The sequence below is a fragment of the Ochotona curzoniae genome, unplaced genomic scaffold (assembly GCF_017591425.1).
Source record: "Ochotona curzoniae isolate NIBS_2020 unplaced genomic scaffold, NIBS_Ocur_1.0 contig_3819, whole genome shotgun sequence".
NCBI lineage: Eukaryota > Metazoa > Chordata > Mammalia > Lagomorpha > Ochotonidae > Ochotona > Ochotona curzoniae.
This window is the reverse complement of record NW_024466004.1, coordinates 19,382,232-19,409,378: the sequence shown is the minus strand read 5'-3', so window position 1 is coordinate 19,409,378 and position 27,147 is coordinate 19,382,232. Positions and strand designations below refer to the sequence as shown.

Here is a 27,147-nt window from a genome sequence, read left to right as displayed (position 1 = left end):
GATCCAGAGGAGGCTCATGTTTCCTGGCTTTGGATAGGCTCAAATTTGGCCATTGTGGGCATTTAGGGAGTGAATCAGTGGATGGAAAATCTCAGTCTCTCTCCTAGTCTCTCCTGTCGGTAAACTTCTGCCTTTCAAATGTAAAAAACAAAATTTTTGCCTTTCAAAAATGTAAAAAAACAAAATAAAACAATGGGAGCCTCAGTCATAGAAACAGGGTCTTGCAATGTAATGATTCTTTTTTGATAGAACAATTATAGTTTTATTTATACAGTTTTTGTGTCATTAAAAATTATTTCATTTTAAAACACAGACTTGAGAGAGAAGACCTGATCACCTGGAATTAGCTGGCACAGAAACCATTTTGGCTTCAAAAATGTTGGAGGAGGATATGGAAGTGGCCATCAAGATGGTGGTTGTAGGGAATGGAGCAGTTGGAAAATCAAGTATGATTCAGCGATACTGCAAAGGCATTTTCACAAAAGACTACAAAAAAACCATTGGAGTTGATTTTTTGGAGCGACAAATACAGTAAGTTCTTTACTATTTTAGCCCTTTAGCATTGATTTATGAACTACATACAAAACTTTCTTTGGAGTAATAGTAATGTATGGTCAAGAATAGGCAGCTGGTAGGAGTTGATCATAGTAGCTGATGATAGTTTTCAATTATTTGTTACAAATTTTTATTTTTTCCTTTTATTTTCAATTTCTTCTTTTTCTCCATTTCTCTCTTGTTGTTTATTCTTCCCTCCTTGTTTCCTAGCTTAGATTTGTTATACATTTATTGGTGATACCTTGAAAATTTCTTAAAGACAAACAGATGGTTTGCTTGACTCTAATGAAGTTTCTGTCAGAAAGTTACCTGTCTCTGTTTAAAACTGGACATCACTATATAGAAGCTAGAGAATCAATAATTGCTTTTACTGTAATGTAAGAAAAAAACATTTGGGAGGATTAAATTTATAAAAAGGGAAATCTGTTTCAGGAAATCTAAGTGGATTCTAAAATATTTAATACTACTTCTTTTTGTTATTAGAATACTTTAAACTATAGGAGAAAAAGTAAACTATATTATAGAAAAAACATGAAATAAATCAGATCTACTTGCCTGGACTTTTAACACCAAAACAGACAATTATGTACATTGTTTTTAATTGTTAATTCCTAATCTTTACTTTTTTTTAATACTTTCAACTTTGCTTCCTTTTTTTAAATCTTGATGACATTTACTTTTTATATTTATTAATTGAAAACAAATTGATATATAATAATGTATCTTCCTTATTCATACATAGATTCTATATTTGCAAGTTTATACACTTGGCTCCAGAACCAGTATTTTTTTGGTCATTTATGGACAGATGCAAAGGAGCTGCCCACATGTTCTTCCTAGCTAAGGTCAAATTTAGGAGGCTCTCTTCCTGCTCGGTTAGCCCTCATGCAGTGCACACGTGTCCTGTTTGGGTTCGGTGTGGTACCTTGTTCTAATTTGTGCTTGCATTGGTGATTCTGTTCTTCAGAATGGCCCTCTGGTGTTAAGGGTTTGAGTAGTCTTAGGTTCTAAAGTGCAAGGAGGCTTTGATGTGACTGGTGGAAATATGTGTGTTAGATAAACTTTGTTTATCCACAGTACATAGTGCTGTTTGTAGCATTGTTGGTCATGAGTTTAATGTTGATAACTTCACAGTTTATATCAGAAAACAAGCTTATGTATTGGGCAGTTAAAAAAAAAAGTAGTCAGGAATTCTCAGGACCCTAACTATATTTCCCCTAAGATCAGTATCTGCTAACTTGGTGTCCATGGTAACAGTATGAAATACTGGGAATAACAAGAATGAAACTGTATGACAAAATACATTTCTGACTTAAAGGCCAACCAAACGGGTAAGTTGCTTCTTTCTCTTCTTAATATCATTTTATTTCTTGGATATGAGAACCCATTAGAATGGAAGGATAAGCTCTGACCTAAGGAAATTTCCCTTTCCCAGTAATGAGAGTGCTTGTCTCAAAGCCATCACCTCTGATTGTTGAAGAACAAACTGTTGCAAGAAAATCCAAATCATATGTAAAGTTATAGCTTATTTTCACTATGGGTGTTAGTATCAATATATTTTATCAAAGTGAAACAAGCCATGTAGTTTTATTACCTTCAGATTTAAAAGAAAGATATGCACAAAGCTAAATCATCAAAATTATTTTCCTGGGGCCAGCACTGTATCTCATATTTGAGCCCTAGTTCAAGTCCTGGCTGCTCTGCTTCTGCTCCTCCCTGCTAATGCACCAGGGAAAGCAGTGGAGGATGGCCCAAGGGCTTCAGGCACTGCCACACATGGGGGAGACTCAGATTCCTGGCACTGGCCTGGCCCAGCCCGCATGTTGTAACCATTGGGGTGTGAACCAGAAAGTGGAAGATTTCTCTGTTTTTCTCTTTCTTTATAACTGCCTTTCAAATAAATGCATCCTTTAAAAACAACGTCCTTTACATGTGAAATAATTCATCTGTTGTTTCAGAGTTAATGATGAAGATGTCAGATTAATGTTATGGGATACTGCAGGTCAAGAGGAATTTGACGCAATAACAAAGGCCTACTATCGAGGTAAACTTTGGGCTGGATTTTTTTAGTTAGGGGCGGGGCATGTTCTTTTGACTAAGTTAAGAACTTTGTTTTTCTTTGTTTCCCACAGAAGGGTCTCTCTTTAAGAATTATTAAAACAATGTTAAAGTACTTTTTAAAATCCCAGTTCATTACTCTAAAGATCTAACAGATTGGCAAATAGTACTTCGAGTTATTTGTACAATTATAGATGGTTTGTCTCTGCCTAGCATGAGACTCACATAGACATTCCCAGACCAGATCTATCAGAAACTGTTCAGTACCTACTGTGGCTCCAAAGGAGTGTCTCCATACATTGTCAGAGAGTAGTAAGTACCAGACTGAACAAATGAAGCCCTTACAAATAAGATGGCATTTTGTTATGACACATGAAACTACAGTGTTTAATACTAGTTTAGAGAAGTTTAAAATGGCATAAAAGGAGGAGGTTCCATCTGAAATGTGGGCTTTAACTTCTCAAGAGAAAGTTCAATTAGCATCTAAATGAAACTAAACAGAAGTTTTCTTTAATTTTTTATATAAAATTTTGTCCTTTTTCTTTGGCATTTCAATTTCTCCAGTGTTACTGCTAATGGTGATTAAAACGAAAACTAAATGTGATCCAATACCATGTGGCCTTATGGCCTGTAGATGCCAAGTAAATATTGATATCATTGACTAGAATTATTTTGTAATTGATGTTGGTAGGAATTACTTTGTATTCTCTATTTCTGAACTACTCACCTTCTATTTAACTAAAATTTGTTTCTAAAAGACATTGCCTCTCCTGCTTTCTAACCATATCACCACTTGCTCACTTTTTTAAGACCTGAAGGATATGGAGAAAGGAGTATGTTTTTATTTTTATACTGCTGCTTCCAAACTAGTCCTCCTCTGCCTCTTTCAGAAGCCTCAGCACCTTGAAAATCCAAATCAGGATTCACTCTTCTGTGGCCAGAAGTCCATTGGCTTCCTTATGTCTGCTTCCTAATGACATTGGCCTCTGCCTTATTTTGTTCTCCACAGTTCTTCAGGATACTTTTTGAAAAGTCTTCCTGTTACTCATGTCCTTCTCAAGGTCAGCAGTTTTTTACCTCTAAAATCTAAAGCTGCATACACTCTCCCATTCTCTAGCCACTAACTCCTACGATTCTAGCTTGCTAACTTTTAATACCCATATGCTTCTAGATGTCCCTGAACGTATCTACAGCTTCACTTTTTTTTTTTTTTTTTTTTTTTTTTTTTATTGTTCCTTACATTGTATTATGTAGTACAGTTTTATAGGCGCTGGTTTCCCCCCACCCCTCCCATCCCCACCCCCCATGGTTGATTCCTCCACCTGTTGCATAACCATAGTTCTATACATTGAATCATTCTCAATCACATGCCTACATAAATTCAGCGTCTTTATGTCCAGATAAGTTCATTGGCCTCTTGGAACCGCTATGGCTGAAGATAGGTCTAAACAAGTAAAATCCGTCATATAAAACCCCTACAAGTCCACATATCTATAAACATTATGGAATTATTGACATAGTAATGGTTAACAATATGTTAAAATAATCAGATTTCCATCTTTCGAAACCACTGGTTAACAGTATCTATGACAGGTTCAAAAAATAAACAAACAACCAAACAAAAAATTTACATTAAATCAACAACATGTGGTATCTATCATCTTTTGGATCCTTTTCCCTTAGCATATATTTCCATTGTGCCCATTAGCCACAAAACTGCATTTGTTTTTTTTAATTAAGGATTATATTCCATGAGTAGATGAACCAAAGCTTTCTTATCCATCTTCTCTGATCATTTCTGCTTCCATGTTTTTGCAATTACGATTTGCTCAATACATAGGGATCATGTGTTTGTCTTAAAACTGTGTTTTTGGATATATTCCTAGGAGTGCAATTCTGTCCATATGGTATCAGATTTTATTGTTTGACTGTACTCCAGACCGAATTCCATAAAGCTGTACCAATTTCAGCTCCCACCCATCATGATAGTTCCCTTTTCCCGCAACCTCGCCAGCAAGCGTTCGTTGGGGGTTCGTGGTATGGCCATCTTACTGTTTAGTGGTTAACCTCAACGATTTTTAATTTGGATTTCCCTTAAATCTAGGACCTGAACATTTTTTTCATAATTTGTTTGCCATTTGGACTTTGGCCTTTTGAAAATTTTCCCATTCCGTTCCCATTTCTGATGGTTTTGTTTGTTTTGGTTTTTGGTTTTGTATTAATTCTTGTAATCCTGCAATTAGCCCCCATCTCCTATATCGTGTTGCAAAATCGCTCCCACTCTGTGGGATGCTTTTTTACTTTGTTGATTGTTTTCCCTTGCTTAACAAGCTTCTTTAGTTTGAGAGAGAAGATCAATGGATAAGAAAAAAAGCACCAAAAGGGGAACCCACACAAATACAGCCAATTAATCCTTTGACAAAAAGACCAATGACAACTCAACAATGAAACTCTTAGTAAATGGTGTTGGGACACCTGGCTATACATTAAAAAACAAAAAATAGACCCACACTATCACCATACACTAAAATCCAATCTAAATGATACAAGACCTAAACCCTACATCCAAAACCTCAAACTCTTGCAGGAAAATGTAGGAAATACCCCTGCAAACCTAGGATAGGTTCCGAATTTCTAAAATACACCAAAAGCAATAGCATTAAACAGAATAAACAAATGGACTCTCACTCATCTTTTTAACTAAGACCTTCCTCATGGCTTTATAGCTTTCCTTTCTCAGCTTAGAATGATTTTTCTAGTCCTGTAAGCAACACTTGTATCTCCTATGCATATGGCCTGTATAATAGTCCTTACTCAGCAAAACACTCAATTCAGTTAAACCCAATTAGCTGCAAATCTGCATTACTTGAGAATATCAAAAGGAGCCATTCTGACTGGACTTTGAATTTATGACCACATACCTTGGGTGACTGGCCAGAGCTACCAGGCATTCTCCATATACTTCTTTACTCACATCTGTCTGCCATTTTCTTTTCTTAAATTTTAATACATTTATTCTACTTTGATGATATTTACATAGTTGAGAAGAATGTATGCCCATGTGAACCACTGGCCAAGGAATGTGGGAAAGTGGATGAAACCATTGCTTCCAGTTTTTTTTCTTCCTGATCTGGGGGAAGGGGACAGAGAAGGGGAGAGGGCTGCTCCCAGCATCCTAACCCCATCAGTCCCCAGCGATGAGGGATGGCTTCCATTTCCCAGAAGGGCAATTCAACATCTTTTTTTCTCTTTCTTTCTTTTTTTTTTTTTTTTTTTTTTTTTTTTTGCGTTAGCCTTTAGGATGTCTTCCTCCTCTCCATTTTGAGTTGATTCCTTCGCTTCCTTGGGAAAACAGATGCAATCAAGTGATGACTTCTTTTATCCATCTGACCACCAAATTATTCCACTAGTTAAAATGCTAGTTAGCCTCTTGTGTGATTCCTCACTTGCACTTTACTCTTGAGAAATTCCAGATGACTTCTTTCCTTTTTACATTTATACCTGGAATACTTTCTTGTCCCTCTTGACTTTCTGTCTTGAAATTTAACAACTCAGAGAACTCTAGAAACATTCTCCATCTCCCACCCACAATTATTTTCTTTTGAGTTATTTCTTTACATTATTACATTTGTCATGCAAAAAGAGTTTGTATATTTCTTCCCTGTAAAAGATTATTATAAGTTACATCAGATTTTGATTTATGCCATAGTGGAGTTTTTTGTTGTTGTTGTTGTTGTCTTCCCAGTCCCACTGTGTAGCACCTTTTGGCTCAAATCAGTTGTGTTTAGAAAGCTATATCATCTTGGTCAATTTTTTAAAATATATATTTTTATTGGAAAGGCAGATTTACAGTAGGAAGGAGATTAAGAGAGAAAGATCGTCTGTCCACAGGTTCCACTTTCCAAGTAACACAATGGCAGAACTAAGCTGATCCAAAGCCAGGATCCAGGAGCCTCCTTCAGGTCTCCCATACAGGCATGGGGTCCCAAGGCTTTGGGCCATCCTCTGCTGCTTTCCAAAGCAACAGGCAGGGAGCTGGAAGGCAAGTGGAGTAGCTAGGACATGATCTGGCATCCATATAGTATCCCGGCAGTTGCTAGGCAAGGATTTATCCACTAGGCCATTGTACCTGGTCCAGTTAATTTTTTTCAAAGTTACATTCTATTCGGTTTGAGATTTATACTCAGCTTATACTTTTAATTACAGAAGAAGGGAGACTAACATGTCCAGATCTGAGGAGACAGTACAGTGTGCATCTCTGCTTCCAGATCAAAAATGAACTCCCAATGAAACTTTTAAATATGTCTTGACAAGAGGATGCTGGACTCTGCTTTTATACATGCCCGTACTGATGGACTTACGACTGTTTATGAGGAACTATACTCATTATGATGATATAGGGTAATTCAGTGTGGGAGTAGGGATTTGGGGAGGGTATAAGGGAAATCCCAGGGACTATGGAACTGTATCATAAAATGATAATAATAATAAATGGAAGAAAAATTACAGAGGAAGTTGCATACATACATTTATAAATTCTTTTACTTAGAGGCATTTTTCTCTTGGGCAGAAGCATCAGAACAGGATAATACCTCTTTTGTTAATAGGGGACTTCATGTCTATTTCCACAGATTTGGAGTTTTATTCAGCAAAGCGTATTGAGTGTTGAGTTTCTCTTGTATTCTAGGCATGTAAGAAGTATTGTAAACTTTGCCCTGACTTCTTTGTCTTTATTGGTATGTATAGACATATAAAAATTTTTCTTGTGTATGCAAGTGTATCTGAGAAGACTATTTAACGCTAATGCTTTCATTTACATCTTCAGTGTCTTTTCATAAAACTTAAGATATGTTCTTAGTTAAGTAGAGAGATAATAGTTGAATACTTAGCCATCCTAAACACAGGTTGATACAAAAGTTATTATGAATTATTTGTTCAGTTTCTTTCAACATCCTGCCTTAGAATATAGAGCTTTAATGAAACTGAAATAATATGTATTATAAGCAATAGAAATGATCATGACTTCCTCATGGAAGTCTTAACTTCTTTAAGCTGTCACTTTATATTAGTTGAAAGGGATGTATCCAAGGGTGTCCTGGGTTATCTGAGAAGCAGTATTGACAACAGGATAGGTGTGTCGAAAGCATCAAAGTGCCACTATACTACTGAAGAAATCTACATGTGAAAGGTCTAGTTTTGATCTGTAATGAATATTGGAATATAGCTTTGTACAAAGGCTTTCTTTTAGACAAGATTTCCCATTTTTTCAAAGTAGCTTTTTAGTCTACTATATTTGCAAATTTATGTGTTACATAAAATGTTATATATGTCCATATTTACTTGAAAAATAGGATGTAAATTTAAGCAGTTTTTGGTAAAGACCATATCTTTTTCACTTTTAAAAATGCAGAGTTTATTATAAAATATCAAACAATATCAACTAAAGTCTAGTTAACACATAATTACACTAATGTGACTTAAACTTGCCTTTGCAAATTGGTGTTAAGGAAATTTGCCTTCCATTGCCTTCCCTAAGAAAACTTTGTTTTTTTTTTGAAAAATAAGAGTGGTACCCCTCTCAGGTGCCATCACTACTTAATAACCACCCTATTTGCCATGTCATAGAGAGACTTCCCTTCCACAATGGCTTTGCATATCTTTGTCCAGGGTTGCCGATTTGGATATTAAAGACCCATGTCATTGTATTAGGCTATCAATTTTGCTGCTACTGTCCCAAGCTCAGCTTAGGATGGATGGCATCTTATCAGACTATGAGTCTTAACTGCCTGGCACTGTACTGTTGATTAACTTTAGGTCCTCAATACATGGATTTCCTTCTTAAGTATAAATTAATCATATTGTAAGGAAATATTTATTTATTTATTTATTTGAAAGGTAGAACTTCAGGAGGTTGGGCAGAGAGGAAAGGATAGATTTTCAATCCTCTGGTTCACTTCCCAAATGACTGCAACAGCCAGGCTGGGCCAGTCTGAAACCAGGAGCCAAGGACTCCATTCAGTTTACCCACATGGATGGTAGGTAGGAGCCCCTATACTTGGGTCATCACTATGGCTTCCGAGGCACATTAGCAGGAAGCTATATTAGAAATAGAAGAGCCTGCATTCCAGCCAGCACTTTGATATGACACTGCAGCCAATAGCTTAACTTGCAGACCCATACCAGTCCCATAATCTGTGTATTTTTTTAATGGGGTTACTATTAACTCCTACCATATGCTCTCAGGAAAATAATAAATAAAATTGAAGTGGGAACACTAAAAAGTACTAGGACTATGTGAGATTTTTCATGGTTTCCTTTTAACCTACCTAGTTTTATTCTCTAAATTTTCTGCACGAAATAAATGTCCTTGTGAGTAAAAAGAGAGGCTGTGCTATTTCTTTGAAAATTTTTTACAATTTGATGTAGTATTAACTTTATAACCAGTGTGGTTATTTGGGGAGGATTTGCTTTAGTGTGTAATTTAAAAAGACAAAACTGTGAATCTGCAGTTACCACCAAATAAGAAGTGTAATGTAAAAATAAGTTAAAACTAATTCAATGTGAAAAATGATTTAATTCATTTGTAAATAAAAAGGAGAAAATGTTGTGACAATACAGTTAAGTAGCTCATTTGGGTCCCTGTATTCTTTTAGAAAAAAAATCAATTAGCTAAAAATATTTTAGTTTCTTACTGTAGTTACTTTTAATGTTTTCACTAATTATTTTCCATAAGACTATATCCAAAAGTATCACTTTTTGGTATTTTTATTTGGTTCATCTAGTTATTGGTTAACTTTCATGTTTAATAATTTTTAGATCTTCACAGTCACACCATTTCTCTTTACTATATCTACAGAAAACGTTATTTTTCCACTTGCATGAAACGACTTCACAGCTTGTACTTGACATTTTAACTTGAAATGATCCAAAGCTTATAATAGATGTCTCTGGAAAGCCTATCTTAATAATTCATTTTTTTGGCCAACTATATTAAAATGACAAAGAGGATTGGATGCTCAGTTTTAATTTCTTATTTTCCAAAATGTCAAAAAATACAGAATTGAGAAAGAAACAGCAGCAGCTGTATGTAAATTTGAGAAGTGTATTTGAGCATTCTTTTATGTTTTCCTTCAGAATGCTTTTGGTTGCTGACAATTTAAAAGTCATTTCAGACTGGCTTAAACGACAAACATGGTTTATTGATTCACTTAATAGAAAAATCTGGAGTGTCAATGGTATTGGTTTTGATTCTTTCAAACCATAACCTCACTGATTTTCCTGGCTTGCCTCCCTGTGTGAAGTCCTCTTCATGTTGATTTTCCTCTTGCAGGGTTGCTACCATGAATAAAGAAAGTCATGTACCTGTTTACAGTCTTGGGGAGAGAGGGGTACTTCTTCTAACAGTGGAATAGAACTCCCAGATTAGTCCTCAGCCAGATTTTAGCACTCAGGAAAATGTGATTTATTTTGGCTTGGTTCGTGAGGCCTGGTACCAGCACATCCTGCCCCCTCCAGCACTGGTTAGGTATAGTCTGTCCAGCCATGTATTTACTAGAAAGTGGGTGAGAGGTGTTTTAGAAAAGATGCAAGCTAGGCTATCAGCTAAAATGTGCTACTGGTGTAAATTCAGAAAATGATGTAAAGAAATAGATATTAAGGCCTGGGAGAAGGAGGTATGATACAAATTTAGTAACAAGCACCATGCCTTATAGCATTATGACTCACTGACTTAAATCCTAGAAATGTACTAATCAAGACGCATAGAAGTCAATGTATTAGAATTTGTAAAAGAAGGGCCAAGTTGTGGTGTTAGCAAATTTAGCCTCTGTCTGCATTGCTGGCATCCCATGTGAGTACTGGTTTGAGTTGTGGCTGTTCTACTTCTGATCCAGCTCCCTGCTAATAACACCTGGGAAGCAGCAGAAGATGGGCCAAGGGCTTGGGCTCATGCAAGATCAAGAGGAAGCAGCAGTTGCTATGTGTACAGTGAACTAATGGATGGAAGATTGTGTCTCTCCTCTGCAACTCTGCCTTTCAGATAAATAAAATAGATTTTTATTTAAAAAAAGGTGATTCAAACATGTTTTCTAAAATTTTTATATAAAAATTGTCATAATTAATTTTTTAAAATATTTACCAAAACTGTTTGACTCAAAGCATCTCATGATAGACTTGAATGCTAGGCCCTCAGGTCGATAGAGGTCTGAGCACACCACTCAAAACATTGCATCTTTTAACTAGGACAACATTGTTTTAAAATTTTTAAATAAAAATTTGTCATAATTAATTTAAAATATTTACCAAAACTGTTGCTCAAAGATCTCATGATAGACTTGAATGCTGGCTCAGGGATAGAGTGAGACACACCAAAACATGATCTTATAGATTGCTTGCTTCAGTGTACAGTTACTAAGAAGCCTTTGTATTCCAAATGATTCCTCTAAGGTTTGTGCTTTTGTTTTGTTTTTAAAATTTCTTTATTTGAAAGACAAGGTGACAGAGAGACGCAGCTTCCATCAATTGGTTTACTCCCCGGATGGCTGAAATGCCTGGGACAGGTCAAACCCAGCAGCCCAGAATTCCAAATGGGCAATAAGGGCCCAAGTACTTGGACCATCTTCCTCTTCATTCTTAGCACATTAGCAGGGAGCTAGATTGGAAGCAAAACACCTGGGACTTGCAGCTCAACCCACTATGCACATTGGCAGCTTGTAAAATTCTTTTTAAGATTTCTTGTTTTATTTATCTGTAAGGTCAAATTACAGAAGAGATACAGGGAAATCTCCCATCTGCTGGTTCACTTCCCAAATGGCTCCCAGGCCAGAGCAGGGCCAAAGCCTTGAGTCGGGAGCATATTCCTGGTCTCTCATGTGGATGTGTGGGTGCAAGCACTTGGGCCATCTTCCACTGCTTTCTCAGCTGGGTTAGCAGGCAACTGGATTGGTAGTAGAGCGGCCAGGGCTTGAGTTGGCACCCTTATGTGGTTCCAGCATTCAGGCAGCAGCTCAATCCACTGTGCCTCAATGCCCCCGTCACCCTTAACATCTTTAGGAGATTATACTCTAGGCAGTAGAATCCAGAACTTCTTTACTACAGAAAGATACATAGAACACAAAAAGGGTTTTCATTATAGCTTTTTAGTGTGATTTTGCTCAAGAATAGTTTTCCTTCAATCCTTTTTGGTTCTTATCTGAGCCCTGATAAGACAGATTAGCAAGAGAAAAACACATATTTACTTACTATAAGTTTATGTGACACAGGAGCCTTCATAAGAAAATGGATACCTGAAAAGCTACACCCAAACCTGAGATAGCTTTTGTTTGTTTGTTTGTTTGTCAGATCTAGTTATTTATTTGATAGGTGGGGTAAGAGTAGGGGTAGGGGGAAGATATCTACCATCCACTCACTCACTCCACAGGTGCCTGTAACGATCAGGCCAAAGGTCGAGACAGAAACTTTATCAGGCTCTCCTGTCAGGTGGCTGGAACCCATAGCACTTGGGCTATCACCTGCTGTCCCCAGTCTGTGAGCAGGAAGCTGAGTTGGAAGCACAGAGAAGCACAGCAGTTGGGACTCTAACCAGGCAACCCACACAGAATGCAGGCTTCTCAAGTGGTGGCTTCCATCACTGGGTTATCATGCCTTCCCTTAAATCTGGGAGTTTTTATACAAGGATTGATTAGAGAATACAAAGTCATGCAGCGATATGCTAGGACTAACAGTGATAACTGTAGAAACTTAGCAAGGCCTCTTTGTTTATACTGCTCATAGAGTCCCTCCCTCATGCAAGACAAGGATGCCTCTCCTCCAGGTATGGGGAGGCCACTTCTCACTTGAAAGGGTTTATGACCTGCTTCAGGGGACAGAGTGATCTTCTAGTACCTGCTGTCCCTCAGGTTCCTTTACCTTAAAATATTCACTATGCTGAATATTTTAGTGTAGCATGTACTGAATTCCAGGTTCTAAGGCAAAAAAAAAAAAAAAAAATGCTCTACCTAGCAATATATGGAAGTGAATTTATTTGAATTTATGCACATGCATCAAAATAAACCTTTTTCTTTATTTAAAAAAGTTATTTCCCAAACATAAATACATACATTCTGTTAAAAATTAAATATCTGTGATTGGATGTGGTATAATGGTTAGCCAGTTAAGTTGCCCTTTGTGATGTCAGCATCCCCTGTTGGAACGCCCGTTTGCTCTGCTTCCTGTCCAGCTTCCTGCTAAGGTATCCAGCAAGGAAGCAGGGGATGGTCCCTGCCACTCATGGGGGACACCGGACTCCTGGCTTATTTCTGGCCTAGCCCTGACTGTGTGATCATTGGGAGAGAGAGCAACCCAGCAGGTGCAAGATCTGTCTCCCTGTCACTCTTTATCTCAAATAATAAACAAATGCTTCCCCTCCCCTCAAACAAACAAACAAAAAACCGGACATGAAGGAAGTGCTCATTTTAAATACCATGAATAAAGTAGCGAGAAAGACTACAGAATTCTCCAATTTATATGAGCATAGAATCTGATTGTGTGTTTTAAATTACATAATTTCAAGAAGAAATGGATAAGCATTTTAAACTCCGGAATAATATGTTTAATTACAAATACACAATATATAAAACCTTGGTTTCAGAGGGGCCTTTTTCCTTGTCCAGTTTTATGCGCTATTCTCTAAGGCAGGACTTCTGGAATACACATGTAAGTGTCCCAGGGATTCTGTTAAAATGTCCACCCCAGCTTAGCAGATCTGTGGTTGTTCTGAGGGTCTGCACTTCTGTGAGCTCAGTGGTGCTGGTTCTCACCTCACACAGAGCAAGTCCACAAACCATCTCCTTTCAGACTCTTAAAGACAGAATTACTCTCACCACATGTGCCTTGGGGAGTACTTTCTGAATGATACTCAGGTACTTTTTTTGAATGCTTTTATTAATTAGGAATAAATATTTCCTATTGGTGATTTTATAACTGACACTAAAAAATTATTCAGATGTCTATATTCCTGATGTATGGATGTACAATTGTGTTTAACTGTTAGCCATAATTCATTTGTAGGTGGATGACTAATGCATGATGCAGTAGCATTTAAATTTTTTTTAATTTATTTTTATTAGAAAGGCAGAATAACAGAGAGGAGAGACAAAGATCTTCCATCCACTTGTTCACTCCCCAAATGGCCGCACTGGCCACAGCTAAGCTGATCTGAAGCAGGGAGCCAGAAGCTTTTTCTCGGTCATCCTCCACTGCTTTTCCAGGCCATGGCAGGGAGCTGGACCAAAGTGGAGCATCTAAGCACAAACCAGCACCGCTGGGATGCTGGTGCTAGCAGGAGGAGGATTGGCCAGTTGAGCCATTAGACTGGACCCTACATTTATTTCAGTTTAGTTTAGTCTAGTCTAGTTTAGTTACTCATATGAAAGGCAGAGTTAGAGAGGACAAGAGAGTGATCTTGCATTCACTGGTTTATTCTCCAAATGCCTACAAAGATTGGGGCTGGCCAAAGCCAGGTGCCAGGTTCTTCCTGTAGGTCTTCCACATGGTTGGCAGGAACCCAAGCACATAAGCCATCTCCCACTGCTTTTCAAGCTGTTAGCAGGGGCCCAGATTGGAAATGAAGCAGCTGAGACTCAAACTAGGTACGTACCCTTAGAGAATGCTAGCATTGCAGGTGACAGCCTTACCAGTTATATACCATAATGCCAAGCCCACAGCACCTTTCCTAGTGGTGTGATTGTTATGTAAGTAATACTGAAACAAGATTTTATAGTGGGAAAAAGAAAAACTCTCCGTAAAATGTGAGTAGAAAACACTAGCTGCCTTAAGACATCCAAAGTGTAAGATACGTGTAAACGGGGCCAGTGCTATGGCTCAACAGGCTAATCCTCCACTCTGTGATGCCATCAACCCAAATGGGTGCCAGTTCATGTCCTGGCTGCTCCACTTCCAATTCATCTCTCTGCTTGTGACCTGGGAAGGCAGCAGAGGATGGTCCAAGTTCCTGGGCCCCTGCACCCATGTGGGAGATCTGGAGGAGGTTCCTGGTTCCCAGCTTCAGAACAGCTCAGCCCTGGCCTTTGTGGCAAGCTGGAGAGTGATCCAGAGGATGGAAGACCTTCTCTCTATCTCTCCTCTCTGAAATTTGCCTTTTACAATGTTAACAAAATGCAACTTCTTTTTGGCTGTCATTACCCCCTTGAGTTTTACTGGACAGCAGGAAGAGGGAAATGGAAGTTCTTCCTTTAACCTGAAGCAAAGACTTCCTCATCTCAAGGCTTTTCTGATCACTCACAAGACTTATTTATTGCAAAGTCAGATATACAGAGAGAAGGAGAGACAGACAGAAAGATCTTCTATCCGATGATTCACTCCCCAAGTGAGCGCAATGGCTGATGCTATGCCGATCTGAAGCCAGGATCCAGGAACTTCTTTCAGGTCTTCCACATGGGTGCAGGGTCCCAAAACTTTGGGCTGTCCTCGACTGCTTTCCCAGGCCACAAGCAGGGAGCTAGATGGGAAGTGGAGCTGCCAGGATTAGAACCGGGGCCCATATGGGATCCCGGCGCGTTCAAGGTGAGGACTTTAGCGGCTAGGCCACACCGCCTGGCCCTCACAAGACTTTTTTAAAAGATGTTTTATAAATATCATCTGAATCTGACAATTAGAATAATCCTGTGTCATACACAGAAACCAGCCTCTCAGGAAATCTAAAATTCTTTGGAGGAGGGATTTTACTTACTTCAGTCCTCACCTACTTTTACTCCTCTTAACTTTTTTTTTTAAGATTTATTTATTTATTATTATTATTATTTTATTGGAAAGACAGATATACAGAGAGGAGAGACAGAGAGAAAGATCTTCCGTCCGATGATTCACTCCCCAAGTGAGCGCAACAGCCGATGCTATGCCGATCAGAAGCCAGGAGTTTCTTCTGGGTCTTCCACGTAGGTGCAGGGTCCCAAAGCTTTGGGCCGTCCTCGACTGCTTTCCCAGGCCACTGGCAGGGAGCTGGAAGGGAAGCGGGGCTGCCGGGATAGAACCGGCGCCCATATGGGATCCCGGGCGTGCAAGGCGAGGACCTTAACCACCAAGCCACCATGCCGGGCCCATCCTCCTCTTAACTTGTAAGAGATGTTCCTCCCTTGGTCGCACTCAGCGAATAGGTGCCTGGGAGGAAAGGGTACTTTGCTGAAGCCTTTGAGATGGCAGAGTTTGCGTGACAGTCTTTTCCCTATGCAGTTTTCCTGCATTCCTGCAACTGTATGGTTCATTTATCCTCTTAGATTTAGTCTTGGGGAGGGCAGGGTGTGAGTAATGCATTTAAGCTTACAAAAGAGATTAACAAGAGAAAAGACAAATTCTGTGCATATGGGAATTCTCAGGAAAATGTGACTCTAGAAGACTGATGGAGTTTGGAGTCTATACACCACCTTAAGAGAGGCAGGAGACAGAGAATGGCCTTTCATTGCAAAGCAAGTGAATGGGCCGTGCCCAGACTAGATGGGAGATGTGACAATTATGTGGTAATATCTGTTTGAGTCGGTCCTTGTCCTCCAGATGTAGTACAATTTCTGTTCTCCTGGGAGGCTCCGCTTTCAGTCACATTAGAGACTTAAGACGCTCAAATGCTTTCTGTTTAGATCATTCTTTATACAGCAGTATCATATTCTAGACCTTCCTTCATGCTAAGCCCCTGTTAGCTCTCTTCTCCTGGACAAGGTTTTCTTTATTTTCTTTTGTTAAAAACTATTTAAGATACAGTGAACAAGCTGCTATTATCTGGTTTCCTTCCTAAATGCCATGTATTCAGACATAAAACAAGACTCCACAAATGAAAATAAAAATCACATCATGTATCTTCTTACTATGGTAGAATAGAAATCAATAAGAAACTTAACAGTTACACAAATACAAGGAGATGGAATGGTTATGGTGTTGAGCTAACAGTGGCTAAGTGAAGATATAAAAGCAAAATTTAAAAATGTCTTGAAACCAATGAAAATAGAAGTACAGCATCTTAAAACTCCTGATCTACAGCAAAAGCCATCCTAAGAAGGAAGTTTATAGCATAAATTCCTACATCAACTGAACCAACATAATGTGTTTCAAGGTCCTAGGAAGGTTAACCATTGCAGAAGTCAGTATAAAGGAGGGAGAAACAAAGCTTCTTCAAATTAAAGAAAATACCAAGGTCACTGTGACAGAGTTGATTTACTAACTACGGGGAGAAAGAAGACCCAAGTACAGAATACGAGATAAAACAGGAGGCATTGCAGCTGACACTGCAGAAATAGAATCACAAACAAGCTGGAAACCCTAGAAGAAAAAGATGAATTTCTTACACAGAAAATCAACCAGGATGGCAAAAAAAAAAAAAAAACCTTAGTAGACCAGTAACAAGTAATAAGGTTGATTGATTCAGCAATTAAAAAAAAAATCCCACCAAAGAAAAGCCCTGGGAAGGATGGCCTCACTGCTGACAAACATTTAAAAAAAAATAATACGTGGTTTTATTTGAAAGAAAAAGAGAGAGAGAGAGAGAGAGCTCCTATCCACTGATCTCAAGCCCACAACATCTGGCGAAGGCAGTGGGACCGCCACCCAGGGACCGCCACCCAGGAACCGCCATCCTGGGACCGCCATCCTGGGACCGCCATCCAGGTAGCCCATTTTGGAGGCAGGGACTCCATCATTCACTCTGTCACCTACCATGCCCCAGAATGTGCACAAGCAGGAAGCCAGAGCCCAGAGTGGAGCTGGGACTCCAGTCTTCCGGTACAGCGTGCGTGCATCACAGGTGGTATCTTAACATTACGCCAAGTGCTGGCTTTTCAAGGGGTTTTTCTTAAACTATTCCCCAAAATCTAAAGGGAACACTTATAAATTTATTTTACCCAAGTTACCCTGATACCATAACCAGACCAAGACAAAATAACAACAACAAAATTATAATCAGAAATTCCTAACAAAATGCTAGGAAATTTGAATCCAACAGCAAAATAGAAATCTCATTTATCATGATGAAATGGGACTTATACCAGGGATGTATGGATGGTTCCGTTTAAACAAATAAACATAATACATTCCATCAACAGAATGAAAAATAAAAAAAATCATAGGATCATTTTAGTAAATGCAGAAAAATCATTTTATAAAATTCAGCTTCCCTTTCTGATAAAAATGATAAGCAAATTTTGTATAGGTTTGTACCTCAACATACCGAAGGCTGGACATAGGAGAAACTCAAAGTATTTCCTTTAAAATCTGGAATAAGTCTCAAATGTTCACTCTCACTGCTTTTATTCGATGTAGTACTGAAAATTTCAGTGTAAGTGAGCAAAAGAAAAGGTGAACAAATAGGAAGGGAGAAAGTAAAATGGTCTGTGTTTGCAGATATATGTATATATAGATAGATGCATAGATAGATAGATAAATTAAAGACTCCATCAAGGGACTATTAGAACTGATAAATTCAGTAAAATTGCAGGATACAGAATCAGTACACATATAAGTAGCATTTTTTATATACCAAATAAACTTCACTGAGAAAGAAACCATGAAAATAATCCCGTTCACAAAAGCTACATAATAAGTAAATCATTAGGAATAAATTTAACCGAGTAAGTAAAAGATCTTTGCCATGAAAATCATAAAATACAGGGATGGGGACAGTAGGATGGTTCAGTGCACTAATCCTTTAGCTAGTTGCAAACACCAGGATCCCATATAGGTACCAGTTCCTGTCCTGGCTGCTCCACTCCCATCCAGCTCCCTGAGAAAGCAGTGGAGGATGGCTCAAAGCCTCGGGATTCTGCACCCATGTGGGAGACCCAGAAGAAGCTCCTGGCTGTTGACTTGGGCTCAGCTCTGCCCGTTGCAGCAATTTGGGGAGTGAACCAGTGAATGGAAGACCTCTCTTTCTGTTTCTCCTTCTCTCTAAAATTTGCCTTCAATAAAACATAAATCTTTTTAAAAACACATGTACTGATAAAAGAAATTGAAAACATACTAAAATGGAAAGGCCTCCAATGTTTATGGATTCAAAAATTTAACATTGTTGGAACTTCCATACTGTTTGTACTAGCTTTTCATTCTTGTAATAAATACTTAGGAAGGAAGAAGGTTTGCTTTGGTATATACTTAGAGAGGCTTGCAGTCCAAGAACACAGCGGCCCTACTACTGGTCAAGCCATCTGGCAAGGCCAGAGGGTGGCAGAGAAATATGCATGGCAGACCAGGAAGTGGAGAGACAGGGGAGCATTCTCATCCATGCCTATAGAGGAGGTGGTGCGACGGCTGTACTGGCTCATCAGCACTGGCATCCCAAACAGGCACCCAGCCTGGCAAAATAGTGGAAGACAGCCCAAAGCCTTAGAACTCTGCACCCATGCTGGGGACCTGGAAGAAGCTGCTGGCTTCAGATCAGTTCAGCTCTGGTCATTGTGGCCATCTGGGAGTGAACAAGTTTGTGGAAGATCTTTCTCTCTGTCTCTCCTTCTGTCTGTAAATCTGCCTTTAAAATTAAAAAAAAAAAATCTTTATAAAACTACCATAATGTGATCAACACAGCAGTCAAGTTAAAATAAAATTAGAAGCTTAAAACAGAGATCTCTATAATGAAATTTTTGCAAAAAAATGATTGAATTGGCAATATTTTCTTAAATTCGAGTAAATATAAAATCATGATCAAAGTACTAATGGGATCTCTTCTGTTTTATGTCTGTTTAGATTCTAGAAGGTGCCGATGCCCCCTTCCTCCTGTGCATAATTATTTCATTACAATAGGGAAGGTTTTCCCAGATGAACCATCTGCTTTTACAGTCAGAGCAAGCTGCTGTATTTTCTACCTTAATTCGGCGCTCTGCCGCTCTCTGTAGCATTCCCGCTGGTGAGATATACACACACTGATTTTGGCCAAGGAGTGTCTTAGCCCAGGCATGTCTTGACTCTTGACAGGAAACTACTGATTACACGCAGGGACCTGGAAGGATTCCGGAAAATCCTGGCCGCAGGACGATTTTTCACTTTTCATCTGCACTGCTGTATTGTACCATAGCACCTGAATCAACAGCTAATCATTTGTAAAATGAGCTTATTCCAGGTTACTGTTAATTTTTAATCTTATATATTTTCAGCCTACAGTGATACTAGTTCACAGTGAAAATATCTTCAGTTGACAAAAGATGGGAATTATGCAACTAAACAGTATAAAAATGAGCTTTTTATATGCCTAGTTTTTTTTCACCGTTGTCGCTACTGCTCAAATTGTTTGAGTCACTGCTATTCTGCTGCTAAAGTTACAGTTTCTTAAAGTGAATAGAACAAATTATGATTCTCCTCTGATTGATTTTTTAAAGGCTGTGTTGAAAGAAGTTAAGCAAATGATGAATATTAACAGGAAGAACTTGCCAAGAATCTATTACCCACGCGTAGTCTACTGTTCTCCCTAGCTTTTATTAGGAAACTAAATTGTTAGTATTTTACGATATATGATTTTGCAGGTCCTTTGATGCTAACATATTTGAAAACCATTGTTCTTGATCAAAACTGGTTCTTTGAGTTAGAAAATGCAATCCATATGCTAAAAAAATAAGGAAAATGAGTTCAGAATTTATCTGTGTAAAAGTCATTTTCCATAGCTACAATTGCGTCCACCCTACATACATGGTTTCATCAATGTAAATAACGTTTGTATTTTGTGACCTTGCAGGAGCCCAGGCTTGTGTGCTTGTATTTTCTACCACAGACAGGGAGTCTTTTGAAGCAATTTCCAGTTGGAGAGAGAAAGTGGTAGCAGAAGTTGGGGATATACCAACAGTACTTGTACAAAACAAGATTGATCTCTTGGATGATTCTTGTATAAAGAAGTAAGAGGATGACTTTGGGGGGAGGGGAGATGGTAATCCTATTAAGTGAAGAAACACTTTGATCTCTGCTTAGGCCTTGAAAATTTAGAAAGTTTCTACCTATTTAAATGTTAAATATTTTAATTACTGGAAAGTTTTCATTTTCTGTGAACTAGTATGTGTGACCCATTTGGGTTTAAAAAAATTCACACTCCTTCATAAGTAGAGAAAAGTCAAAGGAATAAGATCTGAAGGTGTTTCTAGAATCCCAGTCTTAGCTCTTTTCTATACAAACCTCAATTGTTGCATACAATAAAACTGGTTAAGAAAAGCATCCTGAGATGTTTTACTGTCTAGGGTAAGTAGCGATCCACGCAGAATCATGTAGCCACAAAGTTCAAAATCATACTGTTTTTTGTACGTTCAGAACTATTATGCTCAAATTTGTGAACAAGGTTAGCACCTGGATAATTTCCATCTATATATATTTACTAATTGAATCGTTAATGTTTTTGCTAATTTTAAAACCTTTGCTTGGCTTTTTACCTTTTTAAAAATTTACGTTTAGTTATAATTACTGCAACATATTAGCCCAAACCTCATGTCCTTAGGCAGCATTTGGTCGTGAGGCATTTGGTGACTGAGCTGGGTGATTTTTCGGGAGGTTCATTCAGGCTGTGAGGTAGAGCATAAAAGCTTGCTCGAGACTGGCAGATCTACTTCCAAGACGGCTCCTCACTAGGTGGGACGCCTTGCTTCTGTGCCTTTGGACCTCTGCTTAGAGCTGCTTGAGTGTTGTCACAACCCTGGCAGCTACTTCCCGCAGAGCACATGATCCAAGAGTGGAGAAGGCAGAAGCCACAGCATCTCTTCTGCCTGGTCTCAGGAATCATATGTCCATCACTTGTGCTGTGTGTCAGTGGGCACATGGACCAGCCTTGATTACAGTGTGGAAGGAGACTACGCAAGGCTGTGAGAACCAGAAGTCAGGGGACGATTGGGAACCATTTTGGAGCATGGCTGCTGCGGCCCTAATACAATTCAAAATCAGGATTCCACAACTGAGAGTCCATGTGGGTTGCAAGAGTCAGGTGCAACCTCGGCTTTGGGCAGTGAAAATGTTTTCTGTCCACTAAGAATAAATAATTCAGTGTGAGATTTTTCAGAGTGTAAGTTCAAATGTCTTTTTTAAAAAAAATGCATTAAAGTAGTATATAAAGATGATTTTTAATCCTTTTATAGCTAAATATTAGTAACTATAGAAAGAAATGTTCACAGTTATAGCATAATGGTCAGTGTCTGCCCTCCCTGAGTAACGAAGACCAGAAGTCCAGGGAAGCACTAAGGAAGCACAACGAGCACCGCAAACTCAGGCTGCACGATGTCTGACACCTTCCCGTACCTTCCTGCCAAAGTTAGCCAATAGCTGTAACTAAAAAGTCACTTTTAAAGACAAGTTATCAGAAATATTTGTAAATATTTTCAAAAATTGATAAGCTTTTTTTTTTCATTGATGCACAGTGAGGAGGCTGAGGCACTGGCCAAAAGGTTAAAGTTAAGATTCTACAGAACATCAGTCAAAGAAGATCTAAATGTGAATGAAGGTAAACTACCTTTTCAAGAAACTAATGCAACAGGAAGTGTTTTCTCCTTTTGCCTTTCCTTCTGTGTGGTTTAGAAATTACGTTAATAATCAGAGCAAGATTTTCTGGTTTTGTCACCTAATGTTAAAGTAAAACTTAAAGGCGTTCTCATTCTTTCAGTTCTTAATTATCTACTCACACCTGTGACTACTTGTTCCCCCACCCCCATAGCAGAACTGGTAGGTTTGCATTGTTACCATTCTGGTTAGGATTTCATCTGTAAACATCAAAGCTAAGTCAGGTAATGTGTGCGTGTTGGCATATATGTTTTTCAAGCGGGTCTTTTCTGAATTGTTTCCAAACCACACAGTGGTAGATATTATACTATATAGTTAACAGTGGTCTTATTGTTTATGAATATTTTCCTGCCTAAAAAATAAGATTAGGGAAAAATGAGTATTATTTTTCCAATTTCTGAATTGCCACTAATGAGGCGCCTGGACAGTCATCGTGGGTAGTCTAAGAATTGGCATGCTTTCCAGACCAACAGTTCTAGGGTGGCTGATGGTTATTCACTTCTGAGACACAGAAGAAATGTGACTACCAAGTGTTACGCCTTTACTAATAAAATGGTACATTTATTAGTGTTATATTTGTGCTTCTCAGATACTGCTCAAATAATTTTGAAATGCTGAATTTTTAGAGTATATGCTTTTAATTCTAATTTAATACTATTTAGCAAGTATAAATGTTGTAATAAGTGATATGAGATAACAGACTCACACACATAAATAATACTGACCTGGTGGGGTTGTTTTTTGTTCTAGTTTTTAAATATTTGGCTGAAAAATATCTTCAAAAACTCAAACAACAAATAGCTGAGGATCCACAACTAATGCATTCAAGTAGTAACAAAATTGGTAAGTACCAGGAAATTTTGAGTTATGTGTGCTTGGGTAAATTTATTTTCCATTCATTATTATATTTCCCTTTTTATATTTATTTCTTTAATACATGTGATTAAAAAGTGAGTCTTAGGTCTCTTCTAAGAGGCATATAGAGTTAAAAGGCTTATTTCCATTTTCTAAATCGAGTTTGGTAGATTAAAGAAAGCAGAGATATAAAAAATTTGTAAAAGCCCACTGCTGCTGCTCAGGAGCGGCGTGACCCTCATGTACCCCAGCCCGTACTTCCACGCCGTTGCTTTTTCTGTCTGCTCCCACCTCGCTCCCTCTGAGGGGCTTTCCTCTCACAGTCACTGGCTGACCGATCAGGCCTCCCTTCTCTTTGCTGGGGGTTTCAGGAAACTCAGAGCCACATCTGCTGGTTCCACGGTTCAGGGTGGTCTCTTCAGGACTTCAAATCTGCATTCCACCCCCCTTCACTGCATGTACAGCAATGCACACCAATTTCTCGACCTGGTCAAGCTGCAATGTTTCCTTGCTAATGGCTTTTTTTTTTCCTTCTTATTTTTCTTTCCTTATTCCTGTCACCAGATGCCTCAACTACCACGTGAAACAAGACAGGTCACTCGCAGTAGGCCTCTCCTAGTCTTCTTCTTCCACTGAGTCAAGCTCTTTGATAGTCTCTTCATCTTACAGCTCTCTCCACCCTTCCTGTATGGCCCCTGCCCCACTAACGCACTTCAGCTGCCTAGCCCCAAAGGGCTTGCTGCTTGCTGAGCATGCTCGGTGCCAGCTTATTTCTTCATGTTTGCTCTTTTGTGTCTTCAATGAGAATGAGCAGCCTTTCCTGCCATCTTGTCAAAGGACTGTTCATTCTTCAAGGACTCTAGAAATTCTCTCAGCTATGTATGTGCCTCTGTGCTTTTTCTCTAAAGAGTTGGGAGTCCAGGGCATCACCAGGCACCACGTTCCACCTTCCTCATGGAGTTTTTCCTTTCTTATGAGTGAGATGCAATCAGTCCTTCTTTGAAGGGCCTTTAGTCCTCCAGGACCTTGTGTCTCTCTTCTAATCCTTACTGTATAATCCTGTACAGTGTTATTCATCTGGTATTATCTTACCCCACTTGTTACACTATAAACTCTCCGTTTATAGTGTAAAGAATTCATCTTTGTCATCTTCATATCCTTTAGTCTTCACTATCCCATAGTGCTTTCTCTGTTGTGGATATTAAATAATTTGTAGATTGAAGATTGCATTTGTGAATGACACAGTTCAGGACAGAAACTGTAGTAGTTGAGGTTTTTGTTTGTTCATCTCTCTTACCTACTCATCATTTATTTGTAGGCCACATTTATATTGTTTTAGCCTAAACAGGAAAAAAATCATATCTCACTAGCTTTATATATGCAGTATTTTATTAGCATAAAATCTCACAAATACTGGCTTTGAGTATAAATCAGATAATCTTGAGAAAATGCTATGATGTGAAGTTAGTAGGTTTTGAATTTATTTATTCCAAGTTTCAAAAACAGGCTGTCAACAAGAAGATGCAAAATAACGTGCAGAGCCTGCTGCAATTGGGCTGAAAAAGGAGAGAAAAATAAAACATGTTCATGTTTGTTTTTGTATACAGAAAATATTCCTGGAAGGACATGTGGGAAAATCTACCTAACTCTGGGGAAGAAGACTGGCAAGGCAGTGGGTGTTAGGGTAAACAGGAGCGTCACTGTACGCTTTTCCGTGCCCTTTGAACATTGTGCCATGTATATTGGCATGTAAAGGAACAGAAACAAAAGTAAAGGAATAAAAACAAAAGCTTAAAATTACAAACACTGAAGTGTCCTTTGAAGTGTGACTGGATAAACAAAATGCAGCCTAAACATACAATGAAATGTTATGCATTCTTGAAAGGAGATTCTGCAGTGCGCTGCAACATGGATGGAACCTGATGATGGTGTGCCTAGTGAGATAAGCCAGTCACAAAAGGACCTCAGATATTTCCATTTAATTGAGGTAGCAATGCAGAGAGACAGAAGCAGGTGGTTAAGATAACCACGTCCACATCAAGAGTACCTGGAGTTGGTTCCTGGCTCTGGCCTCCAGCTTCCCTCCAGCACAGACCCAGGGAGCAGTGGTGACAGTTCAGAAACCTGGGCTTAGGTTGTGGGTATCTGGGGAGTGACCCACAAGATGCTCTTTGTCTCCCTGCCTCACAAGTAAATTTTTAAAGGATAGCAATTCTTTTAAAAATCACAAGCATAGAAAGCAAATTGGTGGTTGTCAGGGCCTAGAGGGATGTCAGGTGGTGAGTTCTTGTTTAATGGGTCCAGAATTCCTGTTGTAAAGATGACAAGAGCCACAGAAATGGATGATGCCAATGATGCAACATCACAGATGCAATACCGTGAGCTGTATACTTAAAAATGGAAAAAAACAAAATCCTTGACAACATAACTGATTTTACTTACAAGCAGGACACAGTCTCTGACTCTGTAACTGTATCCTTTCCTCAATATGTACAGGGGTCTTCAATACCTCCGGGATCAGTCACTCCGGTCAGAACTCAAGTACCCTGAATGGTGGCGATGTCATCAATCTTAGACCCAACAAACAAAGGACCAAGAAAAACAGAAACCCTTTCAGCAGCTGTAGCGTACCTTAAAGCATTACAAGTAGGACGAGAATTGAATGGTTTTGTGCAATTCACTAACACATGCAAGCTGTAACATTATGGTACAAGACTCTTAGCAGATTTTGCACCTAATGGCTCTCTGAAAACTGACAGACTGAACTATTGCTCTGCAATGCTTTTCAGAATGTAGAGTGAGACCTCTGGTGGGACAATTAATGCCCTGTGGACTCATTGTATTTTTTTCTTATTAGACGAAGCATTTCCTGTTTTTGAAGGAGTTGTTTAAGAAATGTCAAAAGCAGGTTTTGTGGAAATTTAAATGCTAGAAAACATAAATGCCTAAATATGTTGGTACAGATTTTAATATTATAGGCCAGGAAAAGACAGTAAGAATTCTTTTTCTGAAACTGGTCTTATAGCTTTTCTAGAAAATAATATCGAATTTGAATACTTAGAAAAAATATTAAAAGGTAAACCCTAAACCTTGCCAAGATGGCATTCGTGTGTAGTTGGCAATGTTCCTTGTGCAATATCTGTATAATGTGGAGTGGAGGTGTGCATGCAGCTCTCTGGAACTGGAGCAAACTGAAGGTATGTGCAGCATTGAAGGAAACAGACGCTAAAACCATTCACACATAGTGTATATGTAAGTTCTTATTTTCTAACGAGAAATTCCAGACCTGTATTTTGCAAAGTGAGCTTGTATTTTAAAAGTGCTTTGTGCCAAAAATACCCTAATTTTTACAGTGCTTTACTATATTAATTTATATTGTTTATAGTATTTTCAAAAGCATTAAAAGTTTTCCTCTCTGACAGGGTAGATAAAAGAGAAATAGAAACATTTTAATGCTAGAGCATCTCCTAGGTGAGACATACTGCAAAACTTTCTGGATAGCCATTGTCAGCCAGGCCAGCTCATGCTGCCTCAGGGGGCCGTGCACAGTGTGTGGTGCCTCTAGCATCTTTTGCTGCTAAGAAACCAACTTCAAACTTTTAAGATTATGCTAACTAATCATTTTCTAAAATGCAAAAAGGTGATTATTAGTCCTAATCCAAATGATGGATTTTATAAGTGCCCTGCAATCTCTAGCATCCTTTTGTTTACACATTTTTGTATGGTATTTTATCACTTAAGAATTTCTACAACCTTTGGTTTGTATAGCACTTTCTCAAGAGCTCTGTCAGTGTCACATAGAAAATCATTGAAGAAATGATTTACTATGTAGCTGTGTGTCACAGCATCAATTTTGTGACTTGGAACAGTAGCTTTCCAACTAAGAGAATTGCATGAACTCTGTGAAAACTAATTATCATTCATTGGTGGTTTGTTTTTAATCTATAACCCTTTTCAATATACCTGGCTTTTACAAGATTTCAAAATATGTAAAAGTACTTTTTCTTGGAAAACTTCATTAGTCATTTATCATTTGTACTATTTATATAATGTTTTATGCATTCCATGTGTGTGTTTTATCTTGCTTTGTTTTTTTGATTCCCATCTGTACCCTCTGTTAAGTCTCCCTTCTGTGTAGATTAGTGTTGCATATGGGAAAAAATTTCCTGGGGAGTTATCTCGTTT

The 27,147-nt window shown here is 38.5% G+C and overlaps 1 protein-coding gene across 1 annotated transcript; it reads left to right on the top strand.

Moving 5' to 3' along the window:
* The first annotated feature begins 318 nt into the window (after window positions 1–318).
* Window positions 319–26,143, top strand: RAB23 (RAB23, member RAS oncogene family). Its single transcript, XM_040983035.1, has 6 exons — window positions 319–531; window positions 2,514–2,599; window positions 20,312–20,468; window positions 21,969–22,051; window positions 22,858–22,950; window positions 25,459–26,143. The coding sequence occupies exons 1-6, from the start codon at window positions 377–379 to the stop codon at window positions 25,596–25,598; spliced, it is 714 nt and encodes a 237-aa protein (XP_040838969.1). The 5' UTR covers window positions 319–376; the 3' UTR covers window positions 25,599–26,143.
* Window positions 26,144–27,147: the final 1,004 nt, after the last annotated feature.